Source organism: Molothrus aeneus, chromosome 1, assembly GCF_037042795.1.
Source record: "Molothrus aeneus isolate 106 chromosome 1, BPBGC_Maene_1.0, whole genome shotgun sequence".
Classification (NCBI taxonomy): domain Eukaryota; kingdom Metazoa; phylum Chordata; class Aves; order Passeriformes; family Icteridae; genus Molothrus; species Molothrus aeneus.
Window position 1 is genome coordinate 30,154,476 of NC_089646.1, and position 25,753 is coordinate 30,180,228.

General features: G+C 34.8%; 1 protein-coding gene across 1 annotated transcript in view; it reads left to right on the top strand.

Annotated features, from left to right (window-relative positions):
• Positions 1–25,753, top strand: part of AHR (aryl hydrocarbon receptor) — a 62,119-nt gene that overhangs the window by 14,008 nt on the left and 22,358 nt on the right. Inside the window, exon 3 of the mRNA XM_066554087.1 lies at positions 24,446–24,561. Within this exon, the coding sequence (XP_066410184.1) occupies positions 24,446–24,561 (116 nt within the window). The remainder of the gene's footprint in view (positions 1–24,445; positions 24,562–25,753) is intronic.

Sequence of the window (25,753 nt, forward strand, 5' to 3'; positions counted from 1 at the left end):
CAGCTTGAGTGGAGAATTATAACTAGAGCTTGAACTGGGCTCTCAACATCTGTCTTCCATGGGCTTCATGATTCATCCATCTGAATTTGTAGAAGTATGGTTTGCTTGACTATGACCTTAGAAATATGTCCTAGTTTTTTTAAGGCTTCAGTATGAATATAAACTAAAAATGTGTACAAATAATCTGTTAATACTGGAATGGTCTTTGCTGCTGTCTGTGTTGTTTGTGACTCAGCAGTTTTCCTCCTGTGTGTGTTTGCCAATGGGAGAAATGCCCTAGTTTTGCCTTATCAGAATACAGATACAGTCAAACAGGAAATAAGACGTGTATGATTGAGTTCTGTAGATGTTTACAGTTCTAGCTAGTTCTAACACTGTTTGTTTTTCCTGAGTAAACAAAAGCTTCACCTCTGTTTGAACAATTTCTGCTGCGTACATGCTTTCATAAACTACTCGCTTAAAGAATGATTGCTTTGTGAATGGCCTTGGAGATCCAGCTGGAAGCTAACTCTATTTACCAGACCTTGGTCATTGTAATTGTTTATTTTATTAATTTATTATTAAAAATAATAAATTAAATTAAATAACTTACCTCTTTTTAAAGAGGTAAAAAATAATGAATTTCAAATGTGCTCTTCAAAGTTTCAGGTAATGCATTGATAAATGTTTCCTGGGAAAAGTCTCTCAGGAGTTCGTGCTCATCAGTGCTATGTCCAATCTGTGCATGTTTAAGAAGGTATTCTGTTAATGATAAAACTTCACCATAGTTATTCTATAAACTTAAATGAACTAAACTGTAAGAACTAGAATGAGCCGTTATCTGAAACTCCTTAAGAAAATGTAGGTTTACTGCCTGCCAGCTGTGAACATTAAAAGGGACCTACAAATGGGAATTAGTTGTCCTTACTGATGCATGCTAAACTCTGTTTTTAATTGAACAAAGAGATGCTCATTTTTTTCCACTGAATAATTGCCTCTTGAAATTCAACCCATGTGCCTTTTGAATTGCACAGTACTGCACACTTCGTGCATGGCATTGTATAACATCTAATGAGCTGAAATATATACATCCTTGGCCCCTCAAGACAAGTTCTAACTATTGCATAAAGTAGGGATTACTGGAGTAAGTCCACTGCCTGACTGGTCAAATAATCTGACTTCCCCATCAAACTCCATTGTCACATATTCAGCAGTAAAATTCCTGGGGCCACCAGAAGACACTAGCTTTGTGAATGAATTCCCTTTTTCCTCTTGGTGTCTCCATCTGAGCTACAAACTGAAGGATGATGTCTTTCCTTTATTGATGCTTTTCTTTATGCTGCATTTTTTAGCATGTTGCATTTTACTTATTTAGAGGAAAAATAAGGGTAGCCCCCAGTTTCCTCCTTGCTTATGCAATTTATTGTTTGATTTACTTTTACCAGACCAAAGACATGCATGTGTCTTTTTACAAGATAAGCCCATGGGCTCTGGCAGTGAAATAAGCTGTGAGTGACTCCTGTATCCCAAGTAGAGAAAAGACAGCCTTGGTCTGGAAAGGAAGCAATCCTCCAAAAGCCCACTTGATTCCCTTGCTATAATTCAGTCATTTCAGAAAGCCTTCTGCTAAGTTGCTGAGAAGTTATGGATTGGTATAAAAATACAACTTCATCTCTTTTGCTGAAATGCATTTTTTCCTCTCTCAATTTAAATAGGAGATATTTCTGTTAGAAAGTGCTTATTCATTAATATTTTTTATATAGCAAGGTCTGGAATTGAATGGTCTTGTAAAGAAACCTTCCAAACCCACTTCCATATCCTTTTAATGCAGTAGTTGCAAAATTCAACATTGCCTTTTACCAGTAGAATAAACTGTCCTCTTTCATGTATGGAATATAATTGACAGTTTCTGTTTTATCAGTTAAAATGGTAGAGAAATTCCCCAGGCAAAAATCCTATGAAGTTGCTGTTGAGCCATCAGTTCAGTGAAGATAAAGTTAAGACACTGTTTCAGTAGGGAAAAAAAAAAAAAAGAATTTGAGTTAATGTTTGAGCACCAGGTCCAAGTTTGCATGAGGTAAGTTGCCTAATAAAACTGATGGATAAGAAAATAACTGGGAGCTGTAAAGGGAATTTAAAAAACACTTTTGATTCCTAGGCTTTATAATAAAAATTAATACTGATGTATAAAAAGGAACAGTTATTTCAATATGATTTTTTTCTTAAGCAAAGACTTCAACCATTTCAGAACTAGTGATTTATTAAAAAATAAAAATCTCTGGTAGTAGATTGTAATTTTCTAGTTGTTATTAACTTGTCTTCTTTTCTACAAACCAAAAGCCTAACAAATGGCCGTTTAAACAATATGCAATATTTGATTCGCTTTTGCTTTGTTCTAACATATTGAAAAATTGTTATAGGAAGAGAGAACTCTGATTTTAGGAACCAAAGGCTCAGAAGTAGGAAACTGTTACTCTAGGTTCAGCTTCCCACAGATCTCATTCCACAAAGAATTAAATTACTTCACTTTCATCTTTGATTTTTTTGTGCCTCATTTCAAAAAAATTAGGAAGCCCTTTTTCCATCCCTTTTTCTGGCTAAAGCAGTATCACATCAATAGCTCTGATGATAAGTTACAATTTACCACCATGCACCTCTTGCTGACCTTTTTTCTTTCTGAAGAAGCAAAGATGATGTACCAAGAGAAGCAACTGAATGGGAAATAGCTCAGAAGAAATGTGTGTATGCCAGGATATGGTTTTGGTGATTCAGCTGGTGACTGTCATCTCTGTGATAGTTAGGGGACAAGAGTTCATTGCCTCTGAGTCTGGAAACCACAAGCAGTATGCAGTTTGTTATGTGGTTGTTAAGCTTCAAAGCTCAAGTGAGAGATTACAAATTTGAGCAACTGTATGCTTCCTGAGATTTACTTTTCTGTTTTTAAGTACAAGATAAAAGCAAAAGTGAAGTTTTATTCCTTGTGTATGTTTAAAAAAAAAATCTGAACTAAAATTTTATCAGGTGACTAGGTGCAACTGACTAACTATAAAACTGACTAACACTTATTTCTGTTCCTCCTACATTATACATATTCATATGCAGCCATTCTTGAGGCTTGTTTTTTTCTCAACTTTAAGGTGAGAACTACCACTGATGGATTAGAAACGTAGAAATTCCCACCCACTTTTGACCCTCTCTGACAAAGACATAATACTCCTGATCCTACACTTACAAGGTCCTGTAACCTGCCCACTTCTTGCTCTCAAAAATGACAAACTGCCTCTCAGCTCCCATGGAAATCTCATTTTGCCTTCCTTTTACCTTCTCTGAATCTGGAAGGCTGATAGAGGTATTTTGAGCAAGATGCACACACCTGCTTTTAGGCTTTAAGGGAATAAACATTTATTCCATAGTGGTTGCAACTATTTATGACTCCATTTTTATTTTTCTATTCTTTTTTATTTTGTCTTCATTCTCACACCCAGATCAGGAGCAGTGGCTCCTAATGCATAGCACAGTTTGGGAACATCTGCTATAGGAAGTGCAACTGTTTGTGTGAGCAAAGGCTTGAGTCTTCCAAGTGCAGTGACTGAACTCTCATTTTTGTAGGCTGGTGCATGTTGATTTAGTGTGGTGTTTCTGGACTGAATAATTATCATGCTGTGAAATGAGTTTAGTATCAGTCACTTAAGGAAAAAAATATACACAGCTTAGTTGTTGGTTTTACCTTCTACTTAAGAAAACAGAGTTGTATTAAGTACCACTTTGTAGCAACTGAGGATATGTCCCCCATTTAAGGGAGACTACTGCATAAACACTTAACATTCCACACTTAATAATGCTGTTAACTCTTTCTTTAAAAAGCAACATTAAACAGGCTAAAAACATATAAAAACCTGAGTTCAGCTGACCTGTGTAGCAGAGCTTGGGTTGGTTTTAATCAGTGTTGTGAGTGATTCTGTGGTATATAATGGTTTTTCAGCTCTTTAAAATCAGATATTTTATTTATTTGAATCTTTTATTGGTCTTAAGAGAAACACCAATCTAGTTCAACAAGCAGTTTAGGACTTGCTGAGCTATGTTTTGGGAATGGCTTAAAAGAAAGTATATTGTGAAAGCTGAGGAAAATCATCCCACACACAATCTGGTTAAACTTCAAGTTCTTGGGTTAGGTGAATGTTTTAAAACAGAGTATGGTATATATGTTAGGCAACTCTAGTAAAATCTAATATCTTCATTTGGTAAAATGTTTCTAAAACCAGTAAGTGTGTTGCTTCAATATTACTACTTCAGCTAAATTTAAGAATGTCATAGCTACTGTTAATGCTTTTAGAAGAAACATGTTCTGCAGGGGTGTGATATTGTAGGGAAAAGGGTTCAATCACTGTACCACCAATATTTTGCAAAGCATTTTGCTCTAAGCATGCAGCAAGCATGTTTTTTTCTTCAATAATTTTTCTGTAGTTGGCAATGCAAATTTACTATTTGTTAGTAGTAAATTTTATAGACAATAAGGGCTGTGAATTGAGGAGTGAGATTTAGCCAACATTTTGTACATTTGTCTGGGCGGGAGGAAAATTGGACATGAAGAGCTCAGGCATTAAACTACTGCTGTTCATGCTAGCTTTCCATTTTAGTGGGTCTAGCACTAGAATGTGGTCTTTCAGACATGATGTTTCTGCTACTTCAAAAAGAAGAGAAGAGATCTTAAGAGATCTGAAGAGATCTTAATCAAGAAATTTTTTGAGGATAAACTGCTTATGTTATGAGATTTGCATGTTTGAGCTGAATTAGGAATAGTTCAGCAGAACACTGTCGACAAGATTTACAGTTGCATTTAGTCTGATTTTTATATTTTAAAAACATTTTATAACCACTGCTTACATATTTAACTCACTTTAGAATTCAAGACCAAAATAGACATTTGCTTCTCTGAAACCCTACTGGAAGAAAAGGTTGCTAGGCAGTTTTGGTTCAAGATAAGGTTGCGTGTTTCTGTTGCTGTTTGAATGTTTTTGCATTAGTGATACAGAAAAGAATATGGATTGAGAAAATGCTGGAAAAAAAAGGGGGTTAATTGTCTGGACTTATGAGTATTATGCTGTGCTAGGTGGTTTCTTTCCCAGACACAACTTCTGCTTACTTAATTAAAAATGCTTGCTGTAATGAGACTAGGCTTAAAAAAGAAAGTCTGGTTTTGCTGGACAGACCAAGTAATTAGGCTAACTTTTGAAAACAATAAAAAGGCTTGATTGTTAAAAAAACCAAACAAAAGAATTCTGAGTGGGCCTGAGTGTTCAAGCACATCACCCTTCACCAAATGGTTGTGAGCTGCCTACTCATCATAATGTGTGATTTAGGATATGTTAGAAATTAAAAGTTGTGGCAAACTTTCAAAAGTCAGGAATGCGTGATATGGATCAGTTGTATTTTTGACCTCTTCCTAATTTGTTTTCCCAATAAAATAGAGTTTAAAAACCATGGAATTGCATGCAAGACTGGATGAAAATAGAGAACACTTACAAAATCATTAGAATCCATATCAGAGAATTAAATAAGACACACATCTCATAGAGAGAAAGCTATAAAAGCAGTGTGCACAAATGAGAAGTTTAAAAGCAAAGTTAAAATAACAAAGAAGAACATTTTACACTAAGCAATTAGGAAACCTGGGAAACAGTGGAATGTTGTAATAAATATTATAAGCTATATAGGAAAAAATAATTCAGGCAAAGGATTGGATTACTAACAATCAAAAAAATGTAATGGACAATGAGAAAAATGTAACGGGTGTTACAGTGCCTCTTGTAACTAGAGAAGAAAGCATTAGAGATCCTAATGACAGAATTAGGTTCCACCTGTTGTGTGCAAGAATGCTGGTTCAGTCTTATAAGCTTGTTTCTTGCAGGATGTGAATCTGTCTGAATTAGACCAAAACAGAGGAATGCAATAAAAACTTGTGCAAAATCAAGAAACCATGGCTATGTTTGAGAGGAACCTTAGCAAGGGTTTTCATTCCATGCCTTTCAACTTCAAATTACTTTGCCTTCATTTCACATCACCTGTAACATCCATGCCAGTCCGTGTTTGTATAATGCAAAGGACTTGTGTTTCTTGTGCACATATTTACTTACATTTCCATTCATGGGGTCAAGTAGCAGTGCTGAGGGGCAGCTAATGCTGTGAAATGCATCTTCTCTCTGGAATACTATGGCTCAAGTGAGTCTCTACATCTATGTACAATGATATGCTTTTGGAAGAGCTCCCACCCTTGCACTTCAAGTAGTGTCTCTCCATTAAAAGACAGAAAAATATCTGCTGTCCTTGTGCCTTCCTCTAACTGAGGATACCTGACTGTTAGTGACTAAGCTGGCCAGACTAAACTAAGTAGCTGAGACTGTCCTTCAGTTTTAACCCTTTGTCTTATTTTAAGCTCCTAGGTGTCCTAGAAAAGAATATAGCCACGTTCATTTTTGCCTCTTCTCTCCCAGGAAACCCATATGTAAATTATTTTATAATCTCTTGGAGAGGATTTGTCTGATTAAGGAACATAAATGAGTGGGGAGGGGAGGCAGTATCAAGTGGAAGGGGACAGATCCTGATGATACACTATTAGGTGGTATAACTGTTCAGAAAATACTACTGCTCTAAACCCATCTGGGAGAAAATTACTTGTGCAGACTCGTTCAGTGCTGTCCAAAGCCATGTGCTGCTTTTAACTCTTGTATGGGTGAAATCATACAGGAAAAGATTTGTCTCCCTTTGGATTTGGTAATGCCCCCCAAGCCCACAGTTGCTCATGTTCATAAAGTGGGTCATGTTTTCATTCAAAATGAAAATAAAACACAGGAATTTACAGTGTATATAAATATTTTCATACTTGAGGTATCTTTAAAGTATTCTGAAGATTCTTTGTCTGCATTATCTAACCCCACTCTATGGCTGTATTAAAGTAAATGTCAAAGTAGAGACATGATAAATTAAATGCAAGAGACTTTTGGAGAAATTGCTTCAGTTTCTTTCACTTTTTTATGAAGGTACTGAAGTAAGAATACACTTACATTTCAGACATTTTCAGATATTCTGACTCTATTCTGACTCAAGGTTTCACGATGGCATTGAATGCTCAGCTATGTTATTCTTACAGGGATCCTTCTAGGACTCCCTGGTGGGAATCCCTGCCTTTGTAGAGGTATTTACTGACTTTTATATGTCATGACCAAATTCTCTCCTTTGCTTGTCTTCTCTGATGCAAGAACCCAGGGGTGCTATTATGAACCTTCTTTGCATCAAAAATTTGAGCTCTGCATTCAAGGCACTTTTAAAATGTGAAACATACTATTTAATGTGCATAGATGTACTTCAGGCTTACAGGTATTGGAAGGTTCTCTGGAAGATATGCAGTCAAGATTATCACTTTCCAAGATATCACACCGGACGATTTAATTTTCCCTAATTAGAAACTTAATGCTTAACAGGATGTAGCTCATGTGGCAGCACCTGAGAGATGTTTAGGGAATCAGTTCTGTATTTTAATATCTTTATGGTTTTCTTTCTGATATTGAACATTGTAATCAGTAGGAGCTAAAGAACTAATAAGTTTCCCAAAATGCCACTTTCTTTTGTAAAAACAAACTAGGAAATAATAATAATTAAAAGAATCCTTCTAATGGGATATCTGCTTCATTTAGATTATATTAAGGCCACTGAACTTTCTTCCTCTTAAGACATTGATAATAGCCTTAAGAAATTTACACTTAAATAATAATTGTGTAATTTCTAGTAACTCAGAAATTAATCTCAGCCTGGTAAATTGTTAGTTGATGCAGTAAGTGCAAATATAATATTGCTGCAAGATCACCTTTTGTATGTACATCTCTGAAAAAAAATTTTGCTGTCTACTTTCAGAATGTAGAATAGAATAGACTTTCAGAATAGACTACATGTTACTTGAATTTAGAGATTGTCACCCCACTTAAAGGTTCTGCATAAGAAAGTTACATGCATAAGATAAACGGAACTAAGAGATCCAAATAATAAATAATTTTATAAAAGCTGGTTATTTTTTGTATTTTTATGCCAAGCAACAGTGAAAGTTGCAATCACTTCTAATTCTTTTGTGTATTTTATGAGCAGGATCAATTGCTTATAGCAGAAGATTTTGGTGTTTTGCTTGCAGAGTGAGTTGATTCCAGATTGCATGTAAAATATTTGTTACTTGAATTTATTCTGCGAGGCTGGCAGCTATACATTTATGTATGCAAAGTGTAATACTACTAAATGTTTGGAATGAAATAGTAGATTTTTGTTGGCACTAGGATCTAAGGATGGAAATGCCATTTGGTACCTAAAAGCAAAAACTGTAAATTACTACAGTCCTAACTGGACTAAACACCCATAGTTCCTTTAATGAGAAATACATTACTGAATTACATATAGTTTATTTTAATTCACCCCTAAATTATTCCAGTTATGCTTGAGGAGAGAGATGAATATCAATAGTTTTCACAGCCTGCATGCAGAGCAGGAAAATAAATCTGATACATTAACTACTACTTTTTTAATAGCTTATTTTGTTGATAGAGCTAGAAATAGAATAGGAAAGCTCATAGAAAGATTAACTTTTTATCTTCTCTGCAAAGCCAAGCTGTCCTGAAGAAGGAATGCCTAGCAATTTGGTTTCAGTCTTTTTGTGAGACTGAACAAGATCAGTTAAATCTCAGAAGCTGTGTATATACTTTGTACAAAACAGACCATGTCTATCCCACCTGGTTTTTTATCTTTGTGCAGGTCAGTACATTCCTCTGCTCATACATTAGTATAGTCATCACCAGTAATATGTCTTTTTAATTTCCTTTTGCACTTGAGTTTTTTCAGTTTAAACATACCTGAGAAACCAGTTATGCTTTTAGCAGGGTGAATTTTATTTTATTTTGCTGAGTAGCTTATGCATATGTACCACAGAGCTGAAACAGTATAGACTCATTTCACTTTTCCTATAATGGTAAAATAACATAAATCAAACTTTTCCAATAGTCTTGCACAGCCTTGTTGTTTTAGTTGAATGTTTGGGTCAGAAAGAGTTAAGAACTGGTTGTCGAATATTAAAACTTGCAGTGAAAAGATTGTAGTGATAGTTTTCTACTCTGTTAAATGTGATGTTAGATTCAGTGACATTTAATAATTGGCCATCACATTTGAAAATATTTGATGTATGGAAAGGAGGCTTATAAAATGGTGAGGTTGCAGCTATATGTGTTACATATATGTTCTACTAAATTTTATTTAGGCTCCAGGTTTGTTTTAGCTGTTGAGCTTGGCAGCCCTGGCTGAAGCTGGTGGTGGTGAATATTGAGCTCTGTGATTTACTGCTCACTGTGTGGAAGAGGAATCACTGGGTTTGTTTTACCTGAGCACTGTATGCTGTGAGCTGTGGTAACTCAAAGGCAAATATGTTCCCTGCTAAAGCTATCCAAGCTGTGGAGTGAACTATGTCCTCTCTTGGGTTGGAAGGCATGCTGGGGGAAAGTGTTTGAGGGCTGTCTCACCTTTCTAAATCAAAGTCTTCTGTTCTTCAAACCATTGCATTTCTTGCCATTTTATTACTTGTGTTTTGCTGCAAGAATGAGGGTCACTCAACTTTGTATTCATTTGGAATGCAGATATCTGTAGCTGAGCTGCAGAATTAATAAACTATATCCAGGATGTGTTTGTAAGCAAGCTGTTCTCCAACAGAGATGAAAACTGCTTAGAAATTGAAACATCTACGTCCTTTTATAAATTTATGTATTAAATGTAATGGCAAAATGAAATCCTTAAATTATGATTTGCAGTAGTGTTACAAAAATGGTGATGTGCAAGGCAGTGAGGGGGGGATGTGTACAGCTTTTGCCAAGAATGCTCATATTGCTTTTCCTTCTTTTGTGCTGTAAGGTCAGGGAAATTAGTATGAAGTTGTGCCTGGAATCAGTCTGGACTTATTTCCGCAAAACAATTCATAGCAGCAGTATATTTGAAAAAAAAAGTTATTATCAGAATATGCCATAATTTATAAACTCAAATTAAAACACTCTTGGTGAGTTCAGCATCCTCCTGCACAAAGGGCTGGGATGCAGGAAGGAAGTGGGGTTTGTCTCACTAACAATCACCATCTGAATCCTGCAGAGAGTTCCGTGTCATCTTTTCATCTGTCCTATGTGCATCTCCCTCACTAACACATTAAAACTAATAATAGATTCTCATTCTGGTTTATCAAAGCTTTTATTCAATGGATTAATTTTAGAACTGAAGTAAATGTGGAAGTGAAATTTGGTTTCTATTTAAAGATTAAACAAATATGGTGAATAGTTGCAACTGGATTAATTTATATACAAATATATCTTGTCTTTAATGACAGCTGTCAAAGGAACATATTTGTAAGTGTTGTTATGAATAATTCAAATAGCTTAGTAGAGCAGATGGAGTCAATTGAGTGAAATTGTCACTAGAGTGCTTCAAAGTATTTTTGCACTATTTTAGCTTACATTTTAAATTTTTAAACTAAATACATATATTTCTGTAACTTTGTGTTTTTTTCTGATGAACATAGTAAAATAAATTGCTAATGTAATTTTTTTACCTAAGAATCAACTGCATAAGGATAACTTGATGTGTATTTTGGGAGGAACTGCTCAACTATGAAAAGTGATTTTGCTTTTCTTCTTGGCTAAATCCCAAATATTCTAAGCATATGGAACAATTTAGCAGAAAATATGTAATTATCAAACAGCTCTGTCTTTGCCACCTTGAAAATTATTTCTTGTGGCAGAGTAAATGAAACCTCGTGTTTAGGTTTTATTTCATTTGATCTTTCGCTGCTTTGGCAGTAGAATACAAAAAATATGACAGATGGCACCATTAAAATATGAGTTGATTTGTGCTTAATCTAATATGAATCTGAATATGCTTGATAAAGGCATGGCACAAACTTGTAACTGAAATTTTGAAGCAAAGTACATTTATCTTGGTAAGAACATGAACAATCTGTGTAACTGTAAAAACAAATTTAATATCATGCAGGTGTTCACAAGAAAATATGTGCACATTATTCCTTTTATTATAAATAAAACTGCAATCAAATTTTGGCTTTAAGCTTGTTTCTGTTTCTCTCTTCTATGGGGAGGCCAATATCAGTGATTGCCAATTCTCCATTGCAGTGTCCACTCTGCGGGCAGATAGCCTATAGCCTATAATGTAGCCTACCCTATAAAAAACCACTTTTTGCAACATTAAAAATGTTCTGTCAAGATTAATTCAGTATGCTCTTATTTACTTGACTTCTGATTTTTCTTCATTACCTTACTAGACCTAAAGTCTTTTGAAAATGGAATTGTCTGGACTAGATTATGCATTTCCCATGAAACACTCATCCCATAACAGAGTGGTCCCTTTCCAATGGGGACTGGGTCAGAGATTAATCTTGCCCTTTTTTGTCAGTGTCCCAGATGCTTTCTGATTTGGTATTTCAGACTTGAGAAACATTTTTTTTTCTTTTATATATGGTTGATATTTTTCAGCAGGAAGAGTAAGGTATTACCTGTACCCCCAGCTTTCAGACCTCTTCTGCAGTGGAAAAGGAAGGAGTGGGAACCACCTGTAGCAGAGGAGTGAATAAAACCTGGGTTTATATCCTGACATTGAAAAAAAGAACTATGTAATTTTCTTCAGACCTGTAAAAGAATCAGTAACTACCAGCTGCCAGAAGAACCTGGATTTATGCCATATTGGGGAAGAGTCAGGAGAAATCAATTTCTGCACCATGCTTATGGTCAGGGTGACGTGGGTGGCAAGCCATTCTTACTCATCCAGAGGGAGGTACAGCAGCTATGCAGGCTGAGGCTTACAGTGGAACTTAGGAAACTGAAGTACATATGGTATTTAAACTGGGAATTTTCTAAATAGTATGTTGGGTATAGAACCCCAAATTTCGTGTATCAGGTCCTTTATATGGATCTGGCCTTCTGGAGTTGTGCACTACTCTGGCCTATAGCCATATCCATCTCTGCTGCAATTGTGCACGTTAAAATCATGTTTCCTGCTATATGACTGTTTTCAGGAGTCTGGGAGCCAGACAATAACTGTCTAAACTAAAATATTGAGAATGTTTTTCACTTCAGTAGCTGCAGTTAATAAATACTGGTAAGTATTTTTGTAAACTTGTAGTCATTTTCAAAGTCCCAGCTTTTCTGGTGAGACTAAAACAAGTGACATGGAAGCCTTTTAATAATCTGGACTTAGCTGTCTTTTGTATCTCCCTTCTGAAGATTTTGGTAGATCCTCTTGAAGCAGTCTTGGAGGTAGTATTGAAGGGTACATTCCTGTAGAACAGGGTCACTCCATTTATCAAAGAGTTTAAGACAACTGCGATTCTCCAGAACATCTGAGATTGTCATTCAGTTTGTCAAATCAAGTTAGGGTCTTACAAATATCACAGGAACAGGAAGAAAGAAGCCCTAGAGGGTACACATTAGAGGAGATGACTGTATTTGTCATGTTTAGCATGGCAGAATGCAGGCTAGGGGTTATGATTGCTGTCTGTGGATGTACCAAGTAGGGTAATACAAAAAAGGGAGAAGAGCTGTTGAAGTTAATGGGCAGTGTTATCACAGGAGGACATAAGCTGGACGTGATAAAATGGTCACCGGGGATTAGAGGATTTCTAGTAAAATAAGCAAAGAAAGCCTTACTAGAATGTCAGTGAGGGGAGAAAGAGAAAAAAAAAAAAGAGGAAGAAGTAAGTATTATTCAGATTTTGCTGAGGTGATGCAGTGTAGCAGCAGTTATTGCCTTAAAGTGTTGCTTTGTCCCCTTTAAGACATTGCATCTTCCAACTTACCTTTTTAATGGCATTTCAGGTGCAGTGAAAGTTGAACATGCTTCAAAAAGCATTTTGTGAGGAAATGGTAATTACTTATGTACAGCCTTTCCAATGTTGTATTTTCTTTAGAAATAAGAATTTATGGAATTCCCAAACAAGAAAGGCATGCATGTGAAATGAAGAGTCAGTGAAAGGAGCAATTCTTTCTGAGCATCTAGCAAAGTCTCATGTTTACTGTAAAGCTGTGGAACTAAGTTATGTGGAAGCAGATGGAAATCCCTTTTGAATTTGCTGTAGTATTGTTGACTTCAGAGATACAAGATTCTGCAACATCACACCATGGGTATCTCTGAGCTCTGTGGCCAGGTAGTGCCACAGCTCCAGAGAGGTCCCTTTTGCTGTCAGATTCTCAGAACAATATTTGTATTTCTAGACAGTTGCAAAACAAACAAAATTTCTCCACAGCACAAACAGAAAACAAACAAAACGCCCCAAATTCTCAAGACCCCCAACCCCTCTCCTCCCCAACTGAAAAAATTCTGCCAGTCCACACAAGCCACATAGTTCTTCTAAAGTATGAAACTGAAGAAGAAACTGAACAAGCAACAAGAAACTGAAATCTTGATACGATACTATCACTCATCTTTCTTTGTGTGTGTGGTTGCCCTCCAGGGCAATCTCATCAAGGCAGGAGCTTTCTGTGTTTATGTTATCTGTGGGTAAAATTAAGTAGTGATGCTTAATGAATAGCATTTAAGTATCTGTCTTGTTTTCTGAAGCAGTTTATTAAAAGTAGAATGCAAACACTAAAATATTAAGAAAATTTTGTGTACCTTTTGGTTTACTAAAAGCTTGTGCTATGAAAGGGACATACCAATTCTGTATTTAGTATTGTTGGGAATAGAACCTTTACTAGAGTGTTTTTTTAAAACAATAAGTAAAATTTTCTATATTAATTTTAGAATCTTAAAACCATAAAATATGTTAAAATATTTTATGGTATTGAAGAAAAGGTTCTGTGTATGAAAGCTTGTAGACATACCTAGTAAAATATTAATGAAAATATTGTTTTGCTTTAGATTTACTGTTATACACATCTGACTGAATTGAGCAGTTGTTTCTGAAAGATGAATAAATAAGTTGTTCCAGTAGTAAGTTTTTGTTAATACTTGTAGTCTCTAGGGTGTATTTTAATATTTAAAGTTTTAAATGTTTAAAATATTTATTATATAATGTCCTGCAAGGCTAGAATTATCGGAATAAGCTTTGCAAACTTACACCATGGTTTTCCTGTGGTTTCATCAGACTGCTTCTATCAACTTTACTTATGGACAGACCTGAACAGGCCCTCTGTGAAATGGATCCCTGTGGGGCAGAGCAGATGACAGAGGCAGAGGTTCCTGTTACCCAAGTCCTCTTCTTCCAGAGTGTGTCTGTGTGTTCCAGTTCCCCTTCTTTGCAGCATTCCTTGCCTTTCTATTTCCCTCCTCTTTGGGGTTGTAATGAATAAAATATAGTTTTCCTTTGCGTCACAGCCTAACCCTTAGCAACATAAGTTATATAACGCTTGCTGTTGCTATTTCTGTATTTCTGCCAGATCAGAAGCACAGACCTCTGTCCTGTGCAACCTCCTAAGCACAGTCTTCAATAGAAGTGTCTGGGAAAAAATCCAGTCTGACCTTTTTTCCCTTTTTGTTCTTTCTATATAGGAAGCCATTGAAAATTTTACCTTGTTTGTTATGTGGATAGGTCTTTAATTCATAAACTTCATAGTTCAACATAGCAAGCCAAAATTGTCAGGAAAGATGATATTGAAATACTGTGCAATCATAAGCTTTAAGCTTTGTGTCATCTAATGTGATTTTTACATGGAGCACTGAAAACTCTCCCAGTTAGGGAATGTGAACTTCCAAATCTTTACTGCATTTATTCTTGCAGTGCTGGTGGAGCTGAAGTGCTCCTGTTCTGGTTTCATGGTTAAGGAAGTAAAGTGTACAGTGCCTGTATGATTTCCATCACAACACACAGGAAGGTGATGTCAGAACCACAAACCCATTCCTCCTCTCAACTTTTAGGCATATTTTTGATAACTTCCTCATTGTCTTCAGCCTCTCAGTCTTTTCCTTTTTTGCCTGCCTACCACCCAGCCTGCCCCATGTATATGCTGTAGTGTATATTATAATCCTGTATTTGCTTGAAAAGCATAATAGTGATACACTGGTATCTGTGTGAAAAATATACCTAAGCCACAGAATTATTGCCTTCCTCATTTTTGGCTGTAGACTTCTGCTGTCTTAAAGTGTTGCCATGACTGAAGCCATAGAGAAAGACAGCTGCCACTTTTGCAGGCTGTTGCAGTTAAAGCATCATTCTTTTAGGATATTAAGATGAGGTTTTAGATATTTCTCCAAAATAACAGTGGAGACCCAGCATCTTGTCCAAATTCTGGCTCAGGAAGTTGCTACACATTTAGCCCATCATAAATAAACTCATTAGGTAAGATCTAATTCCTGTCCTGGTTACCTGCTGTTACCTATTCAACTTTCCATAGGAGACCGAGATCAGAGTTCATTTCTTCTAAGAGGCTTTTTGGTGGTATAAAAATAATGCCAGGAAGAGTTAGAGATGTTTCATACAGGCTTTCCCATGTTTCAGGTGCTAGAAAGGAAAAGTTTATGGTTTTCTTCCTCTTGTTTAGAATTTACACCTGTAGTCATGCATTTAGCAGAACAATAACTTTTCAGTACAACCAACTATTAAAATATATCTCCTTGTTTTATTATAAATGAGTTTTAGGATTTAAATTGTGGTCCACTAAACCCAGAACTTGTAAAACAGCAGATAAGTTACCAACTTGCTGGTTCACCTTTTGTAATTTCAAGATATTTTGAAAAGTACCTGATTTGGCCTTGTATGTTTTCTTTCTATATATGTAGTTTAATAATTATTTAAATGAAAAAAATGGCAAATTTAAATTAAAATCTTGTTCTTTAGAAGATACATATTCATATGGTATATGTGTAGTTTTTAGTATAGTATATGTGTGGTCTATATATGTAGTTTAATAATTATTTAAATGAAAAAAAATTGCAAATTTAAATGAATATCTTATTCTTTAGAAGATACATATTCAGATAATATCTTCAAGTATAAAATATCATAAAGTAAGAGGAATTAAAATACTACACTACGGTATTTCTAGGATATGGTGGTTTATCAACAAAAGCTGTAGGATTTAGAAACTTTTTGAAAGGTTTTGTTCTGCTTTTGTTTGTTGTTAGTGTTGGTAAATTTTACTAAGTAGAAAAATTAGATTTAGAGAAAAGATAGTTTCTTTTTTTCCCCCAGTAGAACAAATGAGTGTACTCATTTACTATCTTATAAATAATCTTGTGATTCAGAAATGTAATTTCTGGCAAATTTGTGGCTCCCTTTGAGTCTTGGCCAATGAAATTTGATTGAAGCTTAGGTAGGAAGAAAGGTGACACTCCTGCCAAGTTTTTGTCAGTTTTATGATTTATAACTCTGAACATTGGAAACATATCCTTGCCATAGACCTGGAAACTAAGTAGAACTGATCTGAACTCCAGACATGTCAATTTTGAAAGGGCAAGCAACAGACTTCCTCATGCCAAAAATAGCTTTCATGCTAAATTATTTAAGTGTATTATTTGATCACAGATAAATGAAAAATAGTATTTTTCACTTTGGACCTTTTTTGTATAGTATGGCAAACACAAGGTCATTTTAAATTTAGATGGGTTTTGTTAGGTCGGTCTGAAATATCACAATTTCAAATATCGTGGTACTTGGTATTGAGAAAAATGTTGTGTGCTGCTTTTATTCCTCATGTATATTTGTTATATATTGATTGCAATGAAGAGACTATTTTAGACTCCTGCAGCAATTCAAGTAATGTGTACCACTCTGCACTTTTCTCTTGTTGAGTGTAAAATATGTATGAAGACATGTCTGAAGTGTAAGTACAGCAGGGCCCTTGGGAAGCCTTCTGGAGCTGTACCTTGAGTAATTTCAGCCCAATTCTGACAAAATATTTACTGGTTTATTTTTGGTTTGTAGGTCTGTTTTTATCCATGGTCTCTGAAATGTTCAAATAGGATTCTTAGTAGAAACTTAATATTGAAATTACTTTATCTTGATTATGCCAAAAGTATAAATATTTCCCCATAGTCTAGCAAATGCATATGGCTATATTGTAGTAGGTGTTTTGGTGACAGCCACTATAAGTTCCCAACAATTTCTATTGAAAAATTTTGTATTAAGGAACTTTTAACCTTTGGAATCATCTGCTTTGGAGAAGAAAATTTCCTTTTCCTGTTCTTAGCCTTTTTGGGCAAGTCCTACATTTCTTCCTCCCTTAAATAAAATTTGTTTTATACTTGAACATTGTCACAGATGGGTAGATTTGTGCTCTCTGCTGTGTCTGATTGTATAGCTGATGAGTATGCATTTTATTTGGTTTGAATTTGGGCTAGAAGAAAGTACTGGATGACTGGAAATGGAGGGGTGCACATGCACAGAGCTTGTAGTGCATGTGGTGCATCTGTGGCACTGCTGGGCTCACTCTGGTGACAGTCACAAAATCTGCACACCTAGAAATATTTGAGTTCTAGAGATTTGTAACATCACTAAGCAATCTGTATCTGTACAACAGTTAAGTTATTGACTCTCAAAAGCCCAGGAAATGCCCAGAACCTGACCACTTACCCACGTTCTGTTCTCCTTTTCTAAGCAGTGGAAATAATTTTTCAGTTAAAACTTGTTATTAAAGTTTTACTTCCCCTGAGTCTCTTTTTTTCTTCTTTCACCAACCATAATCTACTAACATTTCTTTAAAGTATTCATGGTATCACAAATAATTATGATTTATCCTCTTGTGATAGCTGCTTCATGGCATTTTCTCTCTCTTGAACCATGAATAATTTCTTTGAGGCCAAACCAAGAATACCTGTCTTCTGTGGCTTATTGGTTCTTTCAGTAGCTTTTCCTAAATATGTAAACATATTTATATGCTTCCTCATTAGCTGAAAATATGCTTATGAATCAATGTACCATGGCTTCTGAGGCTGAAGGTTGATTGTAACTAGTTTAAAAACTATATTGGGCTTTTTTCTGGAAAGTAAAGGCAGCTCCTAAGTATGTTTTATTGGTAATTTTTCTGCTTTAAAATGTATTATTTGAAAACAGTTCCAGTATTGTCATAATTAGGTTCATTCATTGATGCTTAAGGGGTAAAAAATGTATCCTTTGTTATTAGTCACCACCAAATGTACAATTTCATCCTCATTTTGCTTATATTTACAAAATCTGGTTATTCAACTTCCATGACTACTTTTGTAAGGTGTTTTCTTCTGATATTGCTCTGAAATCTTCTGATGTTGGTCTGCACATCAGAAAAGTTATGTATTTTTATATTTTTATTAATGTATTTATTACATTTTGGAGTATCAGTAGTAATGGAGAACACAAGTTGTTATACATTGCTCAGTTTACTATCACTTAGAAGCTGACCTATAATTTATAATGCATATACATACATTGCACAGTTTACTGTAATTTAGAAGCTGACCTGTAATTTATAATACATTTACCAGGAAGACTGCTCTTAAATTATTTCATCTTCAGACATGTAAGCAAGAAGACCCACTGTAAATCTATCTTGACAATTATTCAGAATCATAAATGAAAAGGTAGGAAATGGAAAATTTAAGGATGCAAAACACAGTGAAAACTTTTCCTCCCCTATATGTAATGTGTTTTGCTTGAAATGGAGCCTACACAGAAGTCAATCTTGCCTCATGTAACATAACTGACTTTAGAACTAGTTATGATAATTCTGAATTTTATTTTCTCTTGTATCTCTAAATACAGAGCAATCCTTTGCAAATTTTATTACTAAACTTTATAGGTTTTGCTATCTAAAAGTGTAGCTATTTACAAAATATGCAGTCAATGCATCTTTTATCTTCCTAGAAAAATAATTAGTTGCATTTTTTCCATGTTACTTAACTTTCATAAACACTTTTGCCTTGACAGTGTCAGAGATGGCAGGTGCAAAATGTTTTATATAATCTTAAGTAATGGAAATAAAGTTGCATGTGGATACAGGGATGTGTATATATAATACTTTCTCCCACTTAAAATGGATCTTTCACCAGTATAAACAGTTTAGCTTATGTTAATGATTTAGGCAAGAGTTTAATATTAAACTACTGTTTTCTCAGTAGTGCCCTCCTTGTCTTGTGTTAGCTGGTGACCTTCGTGTTGAAGCTTAGCATTTGTGGCTGGAGCAAGACCACCCCCCTCAAGAGAGCTGTTGTTATTGTACAGTAATCTAGAACAGACAAGGAGAATTTATAAATCTGCTGAAAAGGTTATGAAACGGTCTCAATTGGCTTTGACTGCAAACTTTGACCTGTTTGGCCGGATTTTGGAAACTGTGCCAAAATTTGATTTAAAGCAGTTCTGGGAAGCTCTTTAAGATTAAATTCCAGCACTGCATGACTGATGTGCTAGTGATATACTTGCAATATTAGACAAGTGTTGCTTCAATACAGGTTTAGCCTTGTACAGATCATTCACCTAAAAGTTAAAATTATCTCAAGCCTGATTCAAAGAAATTTGTTGACTCTCAATATGATTTTAAAAGGTCTGTTTAAAATTTGGCATCTTGATATTCTGTTCTTTACACCTCTCAGTAGTGAGCTACCCTTGCTCCTCCAAAACAATTTGCTATGCTTTTTCTTTGGGGAAGAAAAGGTAAGAAAAAGTTCTTGCACATTCTACTGGGGTATGGTTTCCATAAAGCTTTTCAGCCAGCAGTTGCTGAAATGGTTTTATTCAGCACTCTAATAACACGTGGCTGGATTAGATGAATTTTGAGATGGAAAGCTTAATCATACATTTTTTCATTCCTTTGATAATCAAATAAGAGACATTTGGTGTGCGAATGCTCAGGTTTCAGTGGAGAAAAATCTCTCCAGACTTCACAGCTGAACACCAGCAAATGTGTATTTGTGTCAGAAAAGCTTCTGTATTCACTCAAAACAGAAAAAAAAGAACTTTTAGTTATTTTTCTTATTTACTTAGTGCTTTCTGATGACATGAAAAAAAAAAAAAAGGCATTTTTTTCCCAATTTAGTAGTTTCTAGATTTGAGGAAAACAGTATAATAAACTTGGTTTGGCCGAGTTGAGTATTGACAGTGTCCTCATACCACTATGTTGGATGGATGCTACTATGTTGTTTTATGGTCAGGCAACTGATTATTACATAAAATATTAGTCACATTGAGGTGAAAGGTATTTTTATTAGATTTTGTTGCTATTGATATTTCTTTTGTATATTTGTATAAGTGCTGTAGGTTGTCAGTTTTATGAACGGGGCAAGTGGAACAGTTTTTGAATCCTTTGTCTTCAAGTAAATTAACTATCTAAATTGTATTCTTAAAGTAATAGTAAATTCAACAGTTCAAGTATGTATGTGTTAAATCAGCCTTCTGCATAGATGCTTTTCAGAAACTTAATAATAATTAGAAAATTGCTAACATGATGCCTTATGCCTTATGATGAATTCTCTGCATCTCCATTTACTTTATTAACTTTGCAACAATTAGCACAAGTAGGGCCCTCTCAATTACATCAGTTAGAGTCTATTTGAACTTGCTCTGTGACAATTTGGCAATTCTCTGCTGTTGTTAACTTCTGTAAGAGAATATGGAATCATCATTTACGAGATTCCTGTTGAAGGTGCTCTGTAAGCTATGGATGGCTGCCTGGTCATTGATTTTGCAATGGGGTGGGTGAAATAGTGGAGCTGGGACTTCAGGGCAGCAGCCTGTCAAGTGAGAAAGTCATGGCAAGGGCTCTTATTGAGAGCAGGAGTGACAGCCTGAAAGGAAGAGAATGTTGGTTGTGGGTTGGAGCTTGAGGGGAGCATACCTACCAAGTATAAACCCTAGAGATCAGGTATTTGAAGGTGAAAAAGACATTTTTCATCTTGGACTAGAGGCAGTCTTTAAGAACAGCATAGTGATTAAATGAGGCAGTAGATAGACTTATTTTTAAAATAATTTTCCTCATATTAGATTGCTTTCTCAATATCTTAGCAGATAATTGATGAAATTAATCTATCATGAATTATTAGTTGATTCAGCAAACTGCTTATAACTCATGCAATTTCTCATACTGACTAGTGGTCCTTGGAAAGAAGATCACCTAATACCTGTTGTCCTTACATAAAAAATAATTTTTTAATGAGTACTTTTATGGCTTTAAAATAAAAGATGGATTTTGTCAGTAGGTAGAACTCAATTGCTAGAACTCTGTTTCAGACCTGAAGAAGTAGTTGTATGTCAAACATTTTTTCCCCCCACTCCATACTGTTAGTCTAATAAAGTACACTGCATCTCCATATAAGTCTCTTATCACCTGAATGTAACGGTTCAAGTCAGAGATAAGCTGGTAAATACTGATGTAACCATTGTTATTGAATTTATCTTTGTAGATGTAAGGTAAAAGCAACTGTCTTTTACATTTGCTGGCTTGTGTTCTAAAGCATTTCACAATCATAAAACAAATGTATCAGAATATATATATATATATATATATATATATATATATTTATGTCTAGAAAAATCTATTAAATGTCACTATCTAGTCGTCTTTGAGATTTAACTTGTACTTCAAATCCGGGAAGTCTAGGCAATGGAAATAATACTTATTGCAGGACATAGGATTAAATGACAATCATTAACCTACTTTAAAAGCAGGTGCTTACAATCCAACCTTCCTGCTCAAGCTGTGTAACTGATATTTTTTTGGTTTGGGGTTTTTTTGTTTGTTTGCTCATTTGGTTTTGAGTTTTTTTACAAGTATAAGCAAATTTGCTGTATTTTTGATGCTTTAAAATTATTAATGGGAAATTCTGAAAAGTAATTTGATGGTGAATATAATCTAGAGTATGTGTACAGATTTTTCTTCTTTACTCTGTGGGGTATTCATGTTTTAATTTCCTGTGTAGGAAAATTAAGCAAGGAGAGCACACAATGCATTCTATTTAATTCAGATATTCAAAGACTATGAAGTAATGAACTACTGAGATTATTTTGTATGATGACATGAGTAAGACAGACTATGAGAACTAGCAGAACACACATGGCTGGTTTTAAGCTGAGTGATGTTGACTGTAATATTACCTTTTGATGAGTTATGCTTTCTAAGATTTAGTTCTCCTTTCCATTACCTATTAGTATATCTCTAGCTGGTATTTCTGAGACCACCTGATTGTCTGGCTAAGTCTGTTCACAACTGCTGCTTAGCAAGGTGGTCCTCCCATGATAAAAGGCTTCTTATTTCTGGTGGCCTTCATTTTGACAGTGTAGAAGCACACATTGCAAGTGTGCATCCTGGTATCTGGGATTGTTCAGTGCCAGGGACTTGGGTGGCTTGTAGCAGGCACTGACAGGCCTGTGAGTTATCTGTCAGAAAAGGGAAAATTTGGATTTGTTTCATTTTTTTCATGAGTTGCATACCAAACTATGGATATACAGCTCTAATTTCCACTGTATCTTCCATTTTCACTAATCTCAATTGGCGATTTTCCATGTGCCTTAGTTGTAAACAGCTTGATTCCGTGCACATTCTGATTTCTGCAAAAGGTGCAGATACCAGTTCAGGAAAATGTTTAAATTCACACTTACCTCTTGTGCACCTTGAAAGTTAGGAGGAATATAGCCACCAACACATTGGCTATGTTTTAGCTCAGGAACCCTGATGGATTTTATCTCTCAGACAGTATTTAACCCTATCAGACATTATAAAAGAAAAAACTCACTTGTATTTAATGGCATATAGTATTTTGAAGAATGGCAAGGGTGATAAGGCATCTTTACTTGCAGCTTTCACAGCTGAATTTGGACTTGTTCAATAATCATATATGATACATTTTAAAACATTTTCTTCTTCTGCCTGTTGGCTTCAGGGATGTTTAGTGAATATTCTATATATATACTTTTGAAATAATGCTAGAAAAAAAATTGGCTTTATAATGTATTCACATGAATTTGCTGTGACTGTACCTCCCTGTGGCCTGTTGCAGGACATTTTTACTACCTTGTAGGAAAAACAGCATTAGGGTTTTAATTTCAAAGCAAACCTTTAAATACCTTCTGATCTGATTAATCAGTTAATGTCTCTTTAAAACACATTTTTCCTCTGTGGTGCCTTTGAGGTATATTTTAATGAAAATTGTCTGGCTTGAAAGTTCTTAGCTACCATGATAGCTTGAAAAAAATGGGAAAGGCATCATTTATCTTCAGGTAATATATAGAGTGTAAAATATAATTTAATGTAATTTAAAAGTGAGTGAACAGAAGTTCTTCAGGATTCTTGAATAAAGTTCTGAACAAGGGAAAAATGAAGGTTTTCAGCAGATTCAAAACATTTTAAATTTAGGCTGAATATCCCATCATCGTGAGAAACTTGTATTTTACAGAAGTGCAGTTGTTTTTATAAGTTTTATTCTATTATGAATTTCCCTTTGCTTTGCATCATAGGCATTTTGGGGCTGGGAGGTGGTGGCCTTTAATTTTATGGTAAAGGTTTAAGGTACAATTGCTCAAGTAATTTGAAGCTGTTTAGACACTACAGACCTACTCAGACTAATTTCAGATTTGAAGACTTCTTTCTTTTCCTCCTCTTTTTTGGAGCAGTGAAGAGTAAGAAAATTCCGAGTTATGGATGATCTTTGAGTATGTAGTTTTATTTGACAGCATCCTTTTTATTAGAAGGATGCAGAGACGGAAATGTCTTTTGGGAACTTCCCAGCAATATGATCTGATTCTTCATTTCTTAGTTATTGGGTAATTTTTTCTTTCAATTAGAAATATTTGTGATCTGAATAATGATGATTCATTGTTATAGTATTTTATCTGAAGTTGGAAAGAGTTGTTTAAAAGGTTAAAATTTAACTATGACAGAAAATATCCACATCTTTTTGTTTGAAATACCTTTCTTTGTTTTGTTGGGATTTTTTACTATGTACCATGAATTTAGGGTTCATGTTTCTTTCCTTCCTTTCCCTGAAGAGAGCCTTAGGTATAGAGCAGGCTTTACCTGTCTGATGAACCATAGTTTGATGTCTGAAATTAGGTGGGATAAGAATAAGTGCAAGTGTTTCCCTACCTTAACACAGAGTTGTTGCTGTCATAGGAGGATGGTCTATGAAAACAAAAGTGTCCTTTATTTGTCACATGAGTGACAAACTAGAAGTGAGTCTTATAGTCAAGAGAAGGACAAGAAGGAGAAAAGGTATAAAATAATGAGACTTGGGTTGATTGCAAGAATAATGATTTTGTTGTGAAAGTATTATATATAGAAAAGAGAAAGATGACAAAATTGGAGGGTTCACTCTTAAGGTAAGGAAAAAGTTTCATATGGAAACAAAAATTTTTCATTAGATTGTATTTATAATATATAAAAATGCATATATTTAAATACATTTTTTTCTTACACAAAATAGCAGATCATTACCTAAATTTCTATGGATCCTTTCAAAGATCACTCAATTTTTTTTCTTTTCTTTGTTCTAGTTGCTCTGAAATCATCTAGCTCTACCAGACCAGAAAGAAATGGCATTCAGGAAACCTCTAGAACAGGAAAGTGTGGAGAAGGGATGCAGATCCTGGAAGGAGAACTCCTCTTGCAGGTATGTTTTGCAATAGACATATTTTTCAAAGATTTAAATTTTATAAAACCAAACACCTGTATTTACCATACTAGATGCTCAGTGATGAGATAGAAAAAGTTTTCTTATTGTGAAATTCCTTCCTCATTTTCTTTAGGGTGCTTTTTTTTTTTTTTTGGTAGTAGGACTTTAGAGTGTATGTTAGAATATGGGCTCCTCTTCAGTATTTCTAAGTAATTTATTGGGGGGGTTCCTGTCTCTTTGCATCTGTTGTTAGTAAAGATATTAATATAAAGGAACAGTTTGTGTAAGGGACAGATAAGTTACTGATTTACTGTAAATTTGGTGACTAATTGTCTGAAAGAAACAATTTTTAACTTCAAAGACCTTGGGCTTGCCGAAAGATCTTGCTTTCTCAGTGGTTTGAAAGAACTCAGCATACTTAGTGTAGATTCAGGACAAATTTTAAAATACTTTGAATAGCTTTTATATGAACTAATGGAAAATATTTATTTAAAAACTGTGGGTTTTTTTTTAAATTGTCTAGCCTGTTTCAATATCCTAGAGTGTCAAAACTTATGGATAATTCTATACTACCAAGTCCAGATTAAACTCAAGAAATTACCAATATAGGTATTACTATGTTCTATCTAGTTTCACAGAATGGATTTTATGGAGACCTGCAGCTCCATTTGAAATATGTTGTTAGTCTGCCTTCTACACAGGTTCCTCACTAATGTATCTATCAAAAGTGGCAAATCATTCAGTCAGAGCCAATTGTTTCCTTCAAACAAAATGAATTTGAGTGCTCAAAGACTAGAAATGAAAACAGGTTCTTAGAATCCCACAAAACAACTATTTTAAATTGATGCTAATTGAAAATTGTTTTCTAACCAACTAAAAAAACTAGGACATTTATTTCATTTTCTAACCTTAATAAAGTATGACAAAGAACTGTTGTGGAGTTACTACCAATGAGCAGCTTTCTTTTAAACAGGAAAGAACCTAAAAAGCAAAAATATACAGTTTATATTGGAGGCATCTATTTAATCTGAAATATAGTGGGGAGCGGTTATGACTTCTGACTGGAAGTTATATGAGGGAACTCTTCTCCAGCAAAAAAATTAAGTGGGTGATATAGTTATTACTGAAAATCCTGCCCCTCTTGGGAAGTAAATGAACCAAATTTCTTAAATGAATTTGTTTTGTAAAT